At 42.5% G+C, this 14,739-nt stretch overlaps 1 protein-coding gene across 1 annotated transcript in view; it reads left to right on the top strand.

Annotated features, from left to right (window-relative positions):
• Positions 1-2,852: 2,852 nt before the first annotated feature.
• LOC109886159 (neurobeachin-like protein 2) overlaps positions 2,853-14,739 on the top strand; it is a 113,122-nt gene continuing 101,235 nt past the window's right edge. The window contains exon 1 of the mRNA XM_031821872.1: positions 2,853-2,957. Within this exon, the coding sequence (XP_031677732.1) occupies positions 2,907-2,957 (51 nt within the window). The 5' untranslated portion in view covers positions 2,853-2,906. The remainder of the gene's footprint in view (positions 2,958-14,739) is intronic.

Here is a 14,739-nt window from a genome sequence, read left to right on the forward strand (position 1 = left end):
AGAGAGAACAGTCTGACTTGGGTGGCCTGGAGCCTTAACAATTCTTAGGGTCTTTCTCTGACACTGCCTGGTCTAGAGGTCCTGGATGGCACAAAGCTTGGCCCCAGTGATGTACTGGGCCATACACACTAACCTCTGTAGCGCCTTGCAGTCGGATGCAGAGTAGTTGCCATACCAAGCGGTGATGCAACCAGTGCTCTCGATGGTGCAGCTGTATAACCTTTTGAGGATCTGAGGACCTATGCCAAATCTTTTCAGTATAGCCTATGCTCCTGAATCTCAACACAAATAATGATATTCTACAACTGTCAGTCTATATCAGCACGTGAGTGAGGGTGGCTTTGTATTCATCCTTCATATAAGAGAGAGAGGCCCAGCTCGCCCAACAGAGGGCCACCCAGCCAGCACTGGGTAGTGGGTAGGTCCTGGTGTGGAATGTAGGCCATTGCCATGGCAATATTACAGCTGCCTGCCTGGAGGTTCTGTTGTGGCCATCCTCCTGTTGACCAGTGTTTTTCCCATAGAATTAGGAATTAGAATACACATTTAATAGGATCTCTATGGTTGGCTCTGTGTTAAAAACTCACCATCACACACAATCACTAACTGTGTCATTGGTCATACACAGAAATATAGTTTTTTCTCCCTTCTTACAAAAAAATGTACTAAACCCAGACATTTGAATCTTGAGCTTTATCAAAGAAATTGTCTATCCAATCCTATGTATAATCAGTTATATCAGCCTCTGGGGTGTAATCCACAGTTCCTCTACAAAGCTACAGATTATGGGACAGAGGAAATTGACTGTATGATGGATTAGATTGATAATAATAATGTTTTTATTTAACTAGCAAGGCAAGTTAAGAACAAATTCTTATTTACAAGTCGGCTTACCCGGCCAAACCCCTAACCCGGATGACGCTGGGCCAATTGTGCGCCACCCCTATGGGACTCCCAATCACGTCCGGTTGTGATACAGCCTGGAATCGAACCAGGATCTGTAGTGACGCCTATAGCACTGAGATGCAGTGCTTAGACCGCTGTGCCGCTCGGGAGCCCCTGAGTGACTAGTGTGAGGTCATTGAGAGGCAGTGTTATCGTATTGGAACGAGGATACCGGCCCGGGATACCACCCAATCCCTTCAGTTCCAACCCGTTTAAACAGTGTAGTTTCCCCGAAGCTCCACCTTTGACTGAACATCTTTGAGTTGGTACGTTAAATTATCAGTAAGTCTTTGAAAATCTGACCGTAAAAAAAAAAAATCATCAAATATTGACTGGCTGAAGTAAAACTATTACGTTCTTTCTTGTCTGTCTTTTGTAATTTGTTCAATGAACCATGAAATAAGGAACCATCTGTACTGACACAATAAGGAAGCTATTCCTTCGTATACACAACTAACTGTACATGTTCAATTACATATGTTTTCCAATGATATAGCCTATGTACACACAATCACTCATGACGCAATTACGCAAGATTTTAGTTCTTGGTTTCTGAGACTAACGTGTCTTTCTACCCCTCATTTGTTCAAATACATGAATTAACAAGATCCAGTTATAGGAAATCCATACAGTGTACCATACTGTTCCCTGTTGAATAGATGTTTCACTGTAAGCCTGTACCTGTCATGGTTATATATTTGTTTAATACCTCTGCTTTTATGGCTTTAGTGCTCTGTACTTCTTACTGTCAGATATAAACACTGGAAAGGGAGGGGATCAGCTTGGATGGCTGTGTTTATAGAGGAGAGAGAGAGAGATCCACAAGCCAAGTGGGCAATGGGCAAGACTCAAGAGAAACACACTATGGGATGGTTTCCAGGGCACAGCCTAGTCCTGGACTAAACACCAAGCTCAATTAAGAATCCCCATTGAAAATGCTTTTAAGTGCAGTATTAGGAGTAATCTGTGGTCAGGGAAACGGCCTCTACATGTCTGTTTATAGCATAGAAATGGATTTCTAGCTCTATTCAATTAACATAGCTGATTCAAGTAATTAGGACAAATCCTTTGGGAACATTTGGCACAGACTATTGTCATTTCCCAGAAATCCCCACATTGCCTGTCAGTTCAATATGCACATTGTTCTATCTTTTGAAGGATAATGATGCTCTTTATGATCTTTGTTTAGTTTGATGGGGCTGCTAAGAGTGTATTTTGTGAGATGACAATGTTTGATTATATTTGGGCTTCATCATCATATTCAATTTGATAACGTAAATATTATAACATCAACATGTTATAGCCTTTGTAAGTCCTGTTTAAATGTTTAGTTATAACTTCCAGATGGACATTTTTAAAGGGTGTATGTATCTTTAAGAATATTACCTGTCCATACTACAGTGCGCTCGCAGTCTGTCGCGAAGCCAGAGGGTTTGCTTGAACGTTCCAAAAAGTGGATGTTTAGGAGACTTCTACAGAACGGCGTGGAGTCAACGACCTGTCGCTTCACTGCGCCGACACTTTTACTGTAGATATGGAAGGAGATGCATAACTGTATATTAAGACGTAAACCGTATTATAATAAGATACCATCGGACTGCTGTGTCCGTGGGAATTACTTCGCAATTGGGGGATCATCATATTCATTCGGGTTTATTTTGCTTTGGAATTCCTGATCTGTTCTTGCTCTTGACATGATATCCACGGCAGATTGTTTTTTTTTTTTTAACCATGTCTTTTATAATTAATTTGGCAATCTGCTAAACTTTGGGGAGAGCATACAATATTCTGTCTGTCGATCACTTTGGATACTGCGAGCTATGTTGCCAAGATGTTACAAGAGATCAATGTTTCGTCCTTTTTTCTGGAAACATCTTAACGCTCTTATTGCAAACAAATGTAAAGTACAATGATACCTTCATACTGAAACCAAGGAATTACACACAGAAGGACGGTGGAGAATGGCTTCGAAGGAGAGGTTGAATGAGCTGTGGATTTTATATTACACCAAGGTAAGTTTAATAAGGGGGGGCTGACACCTGTTGTTGAATTGCTATTGTCCTATATTTGCTTGAAAGCTTTTTTTCGATGGTATCACCGGAAAACATGACTGCAGTGCACGCTACATTTGGCAACCATATTTGCCAATGCTTGTTGTTCTGATAGTGAGCAGGCGGAATCGTATGAGGAAGTATTTGGGATTCATGCAGGATGTATTTTGAGCGTGTCGACTCATAATAATCTCACCTCTGTCCATAAACAGGCAGTTTTTATTCCGTGATATGCCAGCACTATCTAGTTGATCTGATTTTGTGAAACATTGTTCTAATTCTATGCTAGTATAACTTGGCGTCGACAACTCTGGATATGGTTCCTTTACCTGCTGGCTACTGCCAAGGTCAGAGACGGAATAGGAAGCGAGACACCCACTCGCTGTTTCTTTCTGGTCCGGACCCAGCTGCTACTGAATTAGTGTCTATGGGAGACCCACCCCGTTAAGTAGACCGGAACGGACCATTTTTTTCAATGGTAAACTGCTTGAGTGAACCATCTTCATTTATCCACCATCTTTGGTCAGGTGCCCTCTTTACTTCCTGAATGTAGTTCCTACTTGTCACATGTATGTTGTTCACTTTAGCAGAGTTGGGGGTAGGCCTATAGATAGTTATCCTTCTCTTATTTGTTTAACAGATGATTTCTTCAGGGATATGGGTCATAGCATAACATATTTGCAACATTGTATTGGCAGTGGTGTAGCGCTGTTTCACGGCCCCGCAAGCCCTGTGCAATGGGGCATAGAGAAAAATGTGCGGTTTTATAGCAAATGTCGTGGTATTTTACAAATTTTTGCCATGAGGCTGAAAGAAAATGTTCCAGTTTTAAAGCTAATTTCCCCAAAACTCGCTATGCCAGGGTTTATCAGTTTGTAGACTACTGCACCAGCACCTGCTTATAATACATTGTAGCCTACAAGAACACAACTGTTGCAACAGTATTAGTATTTTCATCAACATCACAAAACTCCTTGTCTGAAATGTGCCAAGAAATTAAAAATGCGTGTTATTGATATAGCCTACACACACTAGTGGTCTGCATTGCAACCCTGACAGATTACACCCAGGTCGGCCTACAACAAACATTTCCATAAGAGTGGTGGAAAAAGACTTGTCCTTGGTTTATTTTACAATTGGGTGTGACTACTAACTGGCAATGGTCAGTCATCCATCCTTTTTCATGAATCCCTTTTTTGAATGAAAACATATTGCCGGAAATTAATTAATGATACTAAATTATTCACTAGATTTTGCAATCTGTTTCAAATGCCTAAGGAAAAGTTGCAATGAGTACTGCAGTCTTTTCCTATTATGTTATATGCCTATTTTGAGGTGCAGTTGGTGACATTCCCTTCTATACCCATGCAACCATACCTAGGCCTTTCTCTTCCTCTCCATATTCCCTCCTACCTCATAGCTTGAGGCACTGGCAGGCATTGAGGGGTTAAACATGGCAGAAGACAAAGCAGATGGACCTGTTTCAGCAGGTAGAAGAGCAGACAGAGGGCTCCTCCCTCACTAGGCCTACCTCCTGTCCTGTTGGTTCACTAACAGAGGAGGGCCCCTCCCTCACTAGGCCTACCTCCTGTCCTGTTGGTTCACTAACAGAGGGCCCCTCCCTTACTAGGCCTACCTCCTGTCCTGTTGGTTCACTAACAGAGGAGGGCCCCTCCCTCACTAGGCCTACCTCCTGTCCTGTTGGTTCACTAACAGAGGGCCCCTCCCTTACTAGGCCTACCTCCTGTCCTGTTGGTTCACTAACAGAGGGCCCCTCCCTCACTAGGCCTACCTCCTGTCCTGTTGGTTCACTAACAGAGGGCCCCTCCCTTACTAGGCCTACCTCCTGTCCTGTTGGTTCACTAACAGAGGGCCCCTCCCTCACTAGGACTACCTCCTGTCCTGTTGGTCCACTAACAGCCCACATTCTGCATCCCGAATGGCACCCTATTCCCTATATAGTGCACTACTTTTGACCAGGGCCTGCATAGGGAATAGGATGCAACCCCATTGCTGTTGGTTTAGATGCCCACACACAGTACATCTGGGTGGGGTCACATTTAAGGCTGGGACAATACCAGTATCTCAATCTTTTTTTTTCCATGGCAAAAATGTAAACATGAAGCAGACCAAACTCGTTGGTCCTTTAACCTGCTGTAGTGCTGTAGTTTGGAAAATAAATACATGTGACTCTGGATGACAACATAATGATGTTTGTTTCCAACATTAAGGCTGTTTTCCTAAAACCCACTTTGTATTGTTTCCTTGCCGCTCTACTATGGAGTATCTCTATATACTGGTTTTGTCCCAGCCCTAATCACATTGGTTGATTGCATTTGTTTTGAAATGGGACATTGTTTAATAAGTATCTGTATGCAGAGTGGGTGCCAGTGTTTGAATATTATCTGGTGCGTCAGTCTTCTAAGTCAGGGTTTCCCAAACTTGGTCCCGGGGCCCCCCCTGGGTACACATTTTGTTTTTTGCCCGTAGCACATCACAGCTGATTTCAAATAATGGTTATTTGAAATCAGCTGTGTAGCGCTAGGACAAAAACCAGAACGGGGGCCCCAGGACCGAGTTGGGGAAACCCTTGTCTAAGTGAGGTTTCGTTTTTATGGTGACCCCATTGTCTGCAGGTTAAACCTTTACTGGGTGTTCAAACTACTGTTAGATGTACGTAGTAGAGGTCGAACGATTTATGATTTTTCAACGGCGATAACGATTTATTGGAGGACCAAAATAAGCCGATACCGATTAATCCGTAGATTTAAAAAAAAAATATATATATATATATATATAGTTCGCAACAAGCCAGGCGGCCCAAACTGCTGCATATACCCAGACTCTGTTGCACAGAACGCAAGAGAAGTGACACAATTTCCCTAGTTAAAAGAAATTAATGTTAGCAGGCAATATTAACTAAATATGCAGGTTATATCAAATATATATAACTTGTGTATAATACAAGTATATAATACTTGTGTATTGATTTTAAGAAAGATATTGATGTTTATGCTAAGGTACACATTGGTGCAACGGCAGTGCTTTTTTCGCAAATGCGCTTGTTATAATCACCCATTTGGCGACGTAGGCTATGATTCAATGATAAATTAACAGGCACCGCGTAGATTATATGCAACACAGGACAAGCTAGATAAACTAGTAATATCATCAACCATGTGTAGTTAACTAGTGATTATGTTAAGATTGATTGTTTTTTATAAGATACGTTTAATGCTAGCTAGCACCTTACCATGGCTCCTTGCTGCACTCGCACAACAGGTAGTCAGCCTACCACACAGTCTCCTCGTGGAGTGCAATGTAATCGCCCATGATTGGTGTCCAAAAATGCAGATTACAGATTGTTATAACTTGAAATCGGCCCTAATTAAATCGGCCATTCCAATTAATCGGTCTAACCTCTAGTACGAAGCATATTTGACTTCTTCTTAAGACTGGCAAATCAACAGTAATGATCTGATTAGCCTGTGTGAGAGAAAGGTAGACTATTGACTAGTGTGTTCTAGACTGGGCATTGGACAAGATTTAACAGACTTGTGTGTTCCAGACTACCACAGGTGTAGGCCCCCATACTATCTCTTGTTCTCTCTCTCTCTGTCCACTGTCTGTGGGTGTACTGCTGAGCTCAGTGTTATGTTGTGTCTGGCCATCTGTGTCTAGCATCGGGTCATGACAGTCACCGCTGTACCATGTCAACCACTTCCTCCTGATCTGTCTCTCTGTGTGCGTCTCAAATAGCACCCTATGCCCTATATAGTGCACTACTTTTGACCAGGGCCCATAGAGCTCTGGTCAAAAGTAGTGAGCTATGTAGGGAATAGGATGCCATTTGGGACACTATCTCTCTGCAATTTGGAGGACAACTGTGATGTCACGGAGCCACTTCCTTTCCCCATGAACCTTTCAGACTGACGGAGACGACTGCATTTACTCTGTTCAGCAGGGATGTACAACACACACAGGCTGAGCATCAGGTAGTTTTGCGAGGTAGTAATATTTCAATTTTGCATGTGTACGATGGCTTGCAAATGAACAGAACCCAACCAACACATTGTGGTTGTAAATGAAATGAGAACACAGCCAAAGGTCACCCTATTCCCATAAAGTGCACTACTTTTGACCAGAGCCCTATTGACCATTTCAGTATATGTCATCCAAAGTCTGTCGCACTTAAATCCTGGAGGTAAATGAGGACCGACACTGACGAGATTGACCTTGATTTCGACATGGAACAACTGAAAGGGTGTTCACACTCAAGATGATTTCACAACATTACACTGTATGGTAACAATCACCTGCTGTGACTGTCTCCACTCAATGAATGGACTGCGGTGAGGTAGGCTGACAGAACAGGCGAGGTGTAACTTAACAGGGGACTTAACATTCACCTGCCCCTCCTATAGTCTCCATGAGAATGCAATGTTCTTCGTCTTTTGTTCAGTACCTGTATGTCAAGTTAACATCTTCTATAGTATCATGTTTAACCTGGATGTCTGCCTGCGTACCTGTGTCTGACACTCACATGTCACACACTCAGTATGGTGTCACTGTATGAACCAAATGGAGCATGAAGACATCTGAAACTATTTTAAATAAAGTATTTGACAATGTCTGCATCCTAAATAGTTCCCTATCCTGTATATAGGCCCATTGGGTTCTGGTCAAAAGTAGTGCACTACATAGGGAACATGCTACCATTAGGACACAGTGTTTGAGCTTGCATTTGATGTGCACTTCAATGTCAGGAGTTGACTGTATTCAAAATGCTCACACGCTGAATGCATGAGTCCTAGCCATCGCTCTGCTTCTCCAGAATCTGGAATAGAACATACGACTTGCACTGGCACGTCAATGACTGGAGCTGTGCGTCCTCTGATTTGTTCAATACATTCTTTACACACATCTTAAATCAGACCCAGAGTCAGCGCTTACATCAAGCTTAGCAATCCTTTGCACATGTACCTGCACCTCGCTGTGCATGCAGTGGCTGTGTCCCCCACATGGCCCATAGGGGTCTGGTTAAACTATGTGTTATATAGAGAATAGGGTGTCATTTTGGAATGCAGTCAGTGAAATCTCTCTTGTTTATCTTGGAGGGGAAACAGATTTAGGCTATTGGCTGCCCTTCAGTGCTGCATATCTCTAACCTGTTTATAAAGGGGAAATCTGGGATTCAAACAACAGGTTCTGTTTGGGTAAAACAGTTTAACTAAATTCACAAGGATGATTTTAAAACTATTTCAAGGCATCTGCACATCCTCAGTGTTGTCATGCAGGTATGGACATGCAGAGCCTTCAGAAACTATTCAAACCTCTGGACTTATTCCACATGTTGTTGTGTTACAGCCGGAATTCTAAATGGATTGAAATATATATATATATATATATATATATATCTCACCCATCTACACAATACCCCATAGTGACATCACAATACCCCATAATGACAAAGTGAAAACATGGTTTTAGAAATGTTAGCAAATGTATTAAAATGGAAATGCAGAAATCACATTTACATTCACTACCGTTCAAAAGTTTGTGCTCCTTGTATTTGAAAGAAAATACCATTTTTTTTTGTCCATTAAAATAACATAAAATTGATCAGAAATACAGGGTAGACCTTGTTAATGTTGTAAATGACTATTGTAGCTGGAAACGGCAGATTTTATGGAATATCTACATAGGTGTACAGAGGCCCATTATCAGCAACCATCACTCCTGTGTTCCAATGGCACGTTGTGTTAGCTAATCCAAGTTTATAATTTGAAAAGGCTAATTGATCATTAGAAAACCCTTTTTCAATTATGTTAGCACAGCTGAAGACTGTTGTTATGATTAAAGAATGAATAAAACCGGCCTTCACACTAGTTGAGTATCTGGAGCGTCAGCATTTGTGGGATCGATTACAGTTTCTGATCAATTTTATGTTATTTTAATCCACCAAAAAATGTACTCTTCTTTCAAAAACAAGGACATTTCTAAGTGACCCCAAACTTTTGAACAGTAGTGTCAGTATTCACACCCCTGAGTCAATACATCTGCGTCTTTCTGGTCAAGTCTCTAAGAGCTTTGGACACCTGGATTGTACAATATTTGCAAATTAATATTTAAAAATTCTTCAAGCTCTGTCAAGTTGGTTGTTGATCATTGCTAGACAGCCATTTTTCTAGTCTTACTATAGATTTTTAAAGACAAAACTGTAACTAGGCCACTCTGGAACATTCAATGTTGTCTTGGTAACCAACTCCTGTGTATACGTGGCCTTGTTTTAGTTTATTGTACTGCTGAAAGTTTGAATTTGTCTCCCAGTGTCTGTTGGAAAGTAGACTGAACCAGGTTTTCCTCTATTCCCTTTTTCATTCCAAGAAACTCCTTAGTACTTGCCGATGACAAGCATACCCATAACATGATGCAGCCACCACCATGCTTGAAAATATGAAGGGTGGTACTCAGTGACGTGTTGGATTTGACCCAAACATAATAGTTTGTATTCAGGACGTAAAATAATATTTCTTTGCCATTTTACTTTAGTGCCTTATTGCAAAGAGGATGCATGTTCTGGAATATTCTTTTGGTTGAAATTATGGGGTATTGTGTATAGGCCAGTGACACACCATCTAAATGTAATCCATTTTAAATTCAGGCTGTAACACAACAAATTGTGGAAAAAGTCAAGGGGGGTGTGAATCCTTTAATAAGAAGGTCCTGTATACAGTCACAATGATCTGCTCATTAAAAGAGAGATTGTGGACTAGTCAGATCTTGTCAGATGGCTGTGTAGAGTTATGTACATTCTCAAGAGGTGGCTGTCTGCTATTGGACCCCAAGGTTATTGATTGTTCTTTTGTCTGTCTTCAAATGTCATTACTGTTAGGGTGTACTGTAATAACAGGTTGAAGTGTTCATGAAAGTATGGACTGGTGCATCAATAGGCAGCTATTTGAGAGAGAATATACAAATTAAGGCGGGTTCATAACTGGGTTTATAACACAAGGGAGTACTCACCTACCTGACAGCACATGTAGTCCTAAATGTTATGTACAAGACAAGAGCACAGTGATACTGACCTGAATGTTATGTACAAGACCAGAGCACAGGGATACTGACCTGAAGGTTATGTATAAGAGCAGAGCACAGTGATACTGACCTGAAGGTTATGTACAAGACCAGAGCACAGTGATACTGACCTGAAGGTTATGTATAAGAGCAGAGCACAGTGATACTGACCTGAAGGTTATGTATAAGAGCAGAGCACAGTGATACCGACCTGAAGGTTATGTATAAGAGCAGAGCACAGTGATACTGACCTGAAGGTTATGTATAAGAGCAGAGCACAGGGATACTGTAGCTGATGCCCTCCAGAGGTAGTGATGTGGTGACGTCAGCCCTTCCACTGTTCCTCTGCCTGTGGGAGAGGGACATGGACCCTGGTCAAACGTAGGGTCCGTGGAGATGGGAAAACACACGTTTCTGGGGGGGTCAGGGGTAGATGGGAAAACACACGTTACTGGGGGGATCAGGGGTAGATGGGAAAACACACGTTTCTGGGGGGGTCAGGGGTCATTATGAGAAATGAAAGCAGGGAAGCAGTGAGCTGCTTCCTGTCTGGAAAAGGAAACGGGTATAATCACTCTGTCAGTAATTATCCTGGTGACTGTTCATCTAGCTAATGACTGCCTGTGGTGGAGCAGAGCTGTGACTGACCATGGTGACAACCCCACTGTCACTCAGCTGCAGCAAAACCCTACACTACACCCTCCTATTAGACTTCACATGTGCGGCCCATAGGGCTCTGATGAGCAGAGATGAGGTATCGTACACCCTCGTTCCTCCAGCTTCATCTGGCCTTCGCTAGTTCCCTGGCTGTGTCCCAACTGGCTCCCTATTCCCTAGATAGTGAACTATAGGCCCTGGTCAAATATAGTGCACTATGTAGGGAATAGGGTGCCATTTGGGGCGCATACTCTGTTTAGGATCCCTCCTGCACTGCAGCCTCCGTGGCCAGAGTCTGTTTACCAACAAGCAGCTGAATTAGGAAACCCAAAGTGCTCTTTGTTCCCCCTCAGCTGGTGCATGTCAGGAGGCTGGACCGCCCCAGAATGTCAAGCAGCTCAGGGCAGCACAGCTGCACAGTCCGTCCCACATCCTCCCTCCTCCTCCCGCCTTGGCAGCCGTTTAACGGGTGAAGTTTCCCCTAGGTACAGATCTAGGATCAGTGTCCCCACCCCTAATCCTAGGCTTAACAGTTAAAACTGACTGAAGATCAGCAGGGGGACAACTTTACCCTACACCTTGGCAGCCAGAGAGTAATAGAGGGATCAGTGCAAATTAAACTTGATTATAATGTCAGTCATGGTATACACTTTTTATTGATTTTTTTATTTAACACGTGGTTTTGTTTACAACAGAGAGTTGATAGTGTCGGAACAGGCTTTATAGTAGTAGTTGTGACATACTGTTTTGAGGATGTGAAAGAGGCCTACTGTTGCATTATGGGTAAGTTGTTGTCATCGTCTGCATTAGTAATACATTTGTTTATCAGAGGTCAGGGGCTCAGGGGACTTGGGAGGTGAAAAGGGAAGGGCTAGTAGGGGGACAGGAAGGGCTAGTAGGGGGACATTTACAGGTGTTTGGCTCCAATGACATTACCTGCTACTGTGTGGCAATGGATGTATTGGTGCATTCCAATCCAAATGGCACACTATTCCCTTTATAGTGCACTACTTTTAACCAGGGCTCTGGTCAAAAGTAGTGCACTACATAGGGAATAGGGTGCCATTAGGGACTTCTGTTGTACTACTTTGTACTCATTTCCTGTATCTGTAAATATCGTTTAGATTCCCCTTGTATTTGTGGTTTGTAATTTTGAAATGTAACAAAGTTCTCTTTTTGTACTTCAGCTTGAAATAAGGGAACTATTGGTAAGAGGAGGAACACAAGGGTAGTGGAACACTAGGCTCTATATGGATGGAACACAAGGGTAGTGGAACACTAGGCTCTATATGGATGGAACACAAGGGTAGTGGAACACTAGGCTCTATATGGATGGAACACAAGGGTAGTGGAACACTAGGCTCTATATGGATGGAACACAAGGGTAGTGGAACACTAGGCTCTATATGGATGGAACACAAGGGTAGTGGAACACTAGGCTCTATATGGATGGAACACAAGGGTAGTGGAACACTAGGCTCTATATGGATGGAACACAAGGGTAGTGGAACACTAGGCTCTATATGGATGGAACACAAGGGTAGTGGAACACTAGGCTCTATATGGATGGAACACAAGGGTAGTGGAACACTAGGCTCTATATGGATGGAACACAAGGGTAGTGGAACACTAGGCTCTATATGGATGGAACACAAGGGTAGTGGAACACTAGGCTCTATATGGATGGAACATGGACATTTCACAATATGTAGGATATTACCCAGATGAATGTAGTCAGTATTCACCCATGTAGGATATTACCCAGATGGATGTAGTCAGTATTCACCCATGTAGGATATTACCCAGATGAATGTAGTCAGTATTCACCCATGTAGGATATTACCCAGATGAAAGTAGTCAGTATTCACCCATGTAGGATATTACCCAGATGAAAGTAGTCAGTATTCACCCATGTAGGATATTACCCAGATGAATGTAGTCAGTATTCACCCATGCAGGATATTACCCAGATGAATGTAGTCAGTATTCACCCATGTAGGATATTACCCAGATGAATGTAGTCAGTATTCACCCATGTAGGATATTACCCAGATGGATGTAGTCAGTATTCACCCATGTAGGATATTACCCAGATGGATGTAGTCAGTATTCACCCATGTAGGATATTACCCAGATGGATGTAGTCAGTATTCACCCATGTAGGATATTACCCAGATGGATGTAGTCAGTATTCACCCATGTAGGATATTACCCAGATGAATGTAGTCAGTATTCACCCATGTAGGATATTACCCAGATGGATGTAGTCAGTATTCACCCATGTAGGATATTACCCAGATGGATGTAGTCAGTATTCACCCATGCAAGATGTTTTGACTGTAGTTTTAAGTGTGAATCCCAGTGCTGTTTCAGTCTGTTAGTGTTTGTTGATATTATGTCCCTGGTGTACAGTACAGGACCATGTCCATCTGAGGATCTGGGTGATAGGAGCATGGCCAGACATGATGTGCCTCCCCAGATCTACAGTATGTTCAGATATCAACATGTGGTTATTGTCACCTTTCCTGTGTGCCCTGGTTAAGCAGGACGATTCCCAGATCTACAGTATGTTCAAAAGAAGGCTATTATCAGCTGGTCAGATATTTTAGTCTCCACAGCATCTCAGACACGTTGTGTTATCGTTGAATTGAGTTGGATGATGTAGATGTTCTTACTTAATGTGTTTATCTTTGTTATCCTTAGTCAACTCGGGGCTCATCTGTAGAAGAGACTTTGGTCTCAGTATGACTCCCTGATGTTAAAATAAAGGTGAAATCCATCAATACAACAAACAGCAGCTGCAGTTAGAGTACCTCAGAAAGGCCCTGAACTAAATCTGTTCACGTCTCCACTGGAGCAGCTATTGCTCTGTTTCTTACCGCGTGTTGTTGGAAGACCAAAGTAGTATGAAGATTGGGACACACGTGAAGTTTGATGATAATCCTCAATGGATTATGGACACGTGGTTTTGTTTAGGAATTTTTGTTTGACATTTTTGGCGATGTGAACCCAACCAGACCAGATAACAAACACAATGTTACAAAATAAATCTAACTCTGATTGAAACTGTAGCTGAAAACTGTGAAAACGCCCTAATTCCATTACTAGTACGACTCCAAAGCTTTTTTACAGGAATGAGGTTGTGTAGAAAGCCTGGTCTTTTGTCATCTCATCACTAAGTTGATGAGGCCGTGTGTCTCAACCTGAACACACAGGAATGAGGTTGTGTAGAAAGCCTGGTCTTTTGTCATCTCATCACTAAGTTGATGAGGCCGTGTGTCTCACCCTGAACACACAGGAATAAGTGTTGTAAGTCCCAGGCTTCCTACTGTTGTCATATCATCACTAAGTTGATGAGGCCGTGTGTCTCACCCTGAACACACAGGAATAAGTGTTGTAAGTCCCAGGCTTCCTACTGTTGTCATATCATCACTAAGTTGATGAGGCCGTGTGTCTCACCCTGAACACACAGGAATAAGTGTTGTAAGTCCCAGGCTTCCTACTGTTGTCATATCATCACTAAGTTGATGAGGCCGTGTGTCTCACCCTGAACACACAGGAATGAGTGTTATAAGTCCCAGGCTTCCTACTGTTGTCATATCATCACTAAGTTGATGAGGCCGTGTGTCTCAACCTGAACACACAGGAATAAGTGTTGTAAGTCCCAGGCTTCCTACTGTTGTCATATCATCACTAAGTTGATGAGGCAGTGTGTCTCAACCTGAACACACAGGAATGAGTGTTGTAAGTCCCAGGCTTCCTACTGTTGTCATATCATCACTAAGTTGATGAGGCCGTGTGTCTCAACCTGAACACACAGGAATGAGTGTTGGAAGTCCCAGGCTTCCTACTGTTGTCATCTCATCACTAAGTTGATGAGGCCGTGTGTCTCAACCTGAACACACAGGAATGAGTGTTGGAAGTCCCAGGCTTCCTACTGTTGTCATATCATCACTAAGTTGATGAGGCAGTGTGTCTCAACCTGAACACACAGGAATGAGTGTTGTAA

Source organism: Oncorhynchus kisutch, unplaced genomic scaffold, assembly GCF_002021735.2.
Source record: "Oncorhynchus kisutch isolate 150728-3 unplaced genomic scaffold, Okis_V2 scaffold4026, whole genome shotgun sequence".
Taxonomy (NCBI): domain Eukaryota; kingdom Metazoa; phylum Chordata; class Actinopteri; order Salmoniformes; family Salmonidae; genus Oncorhynchus; species Oncorhynchus kisutch.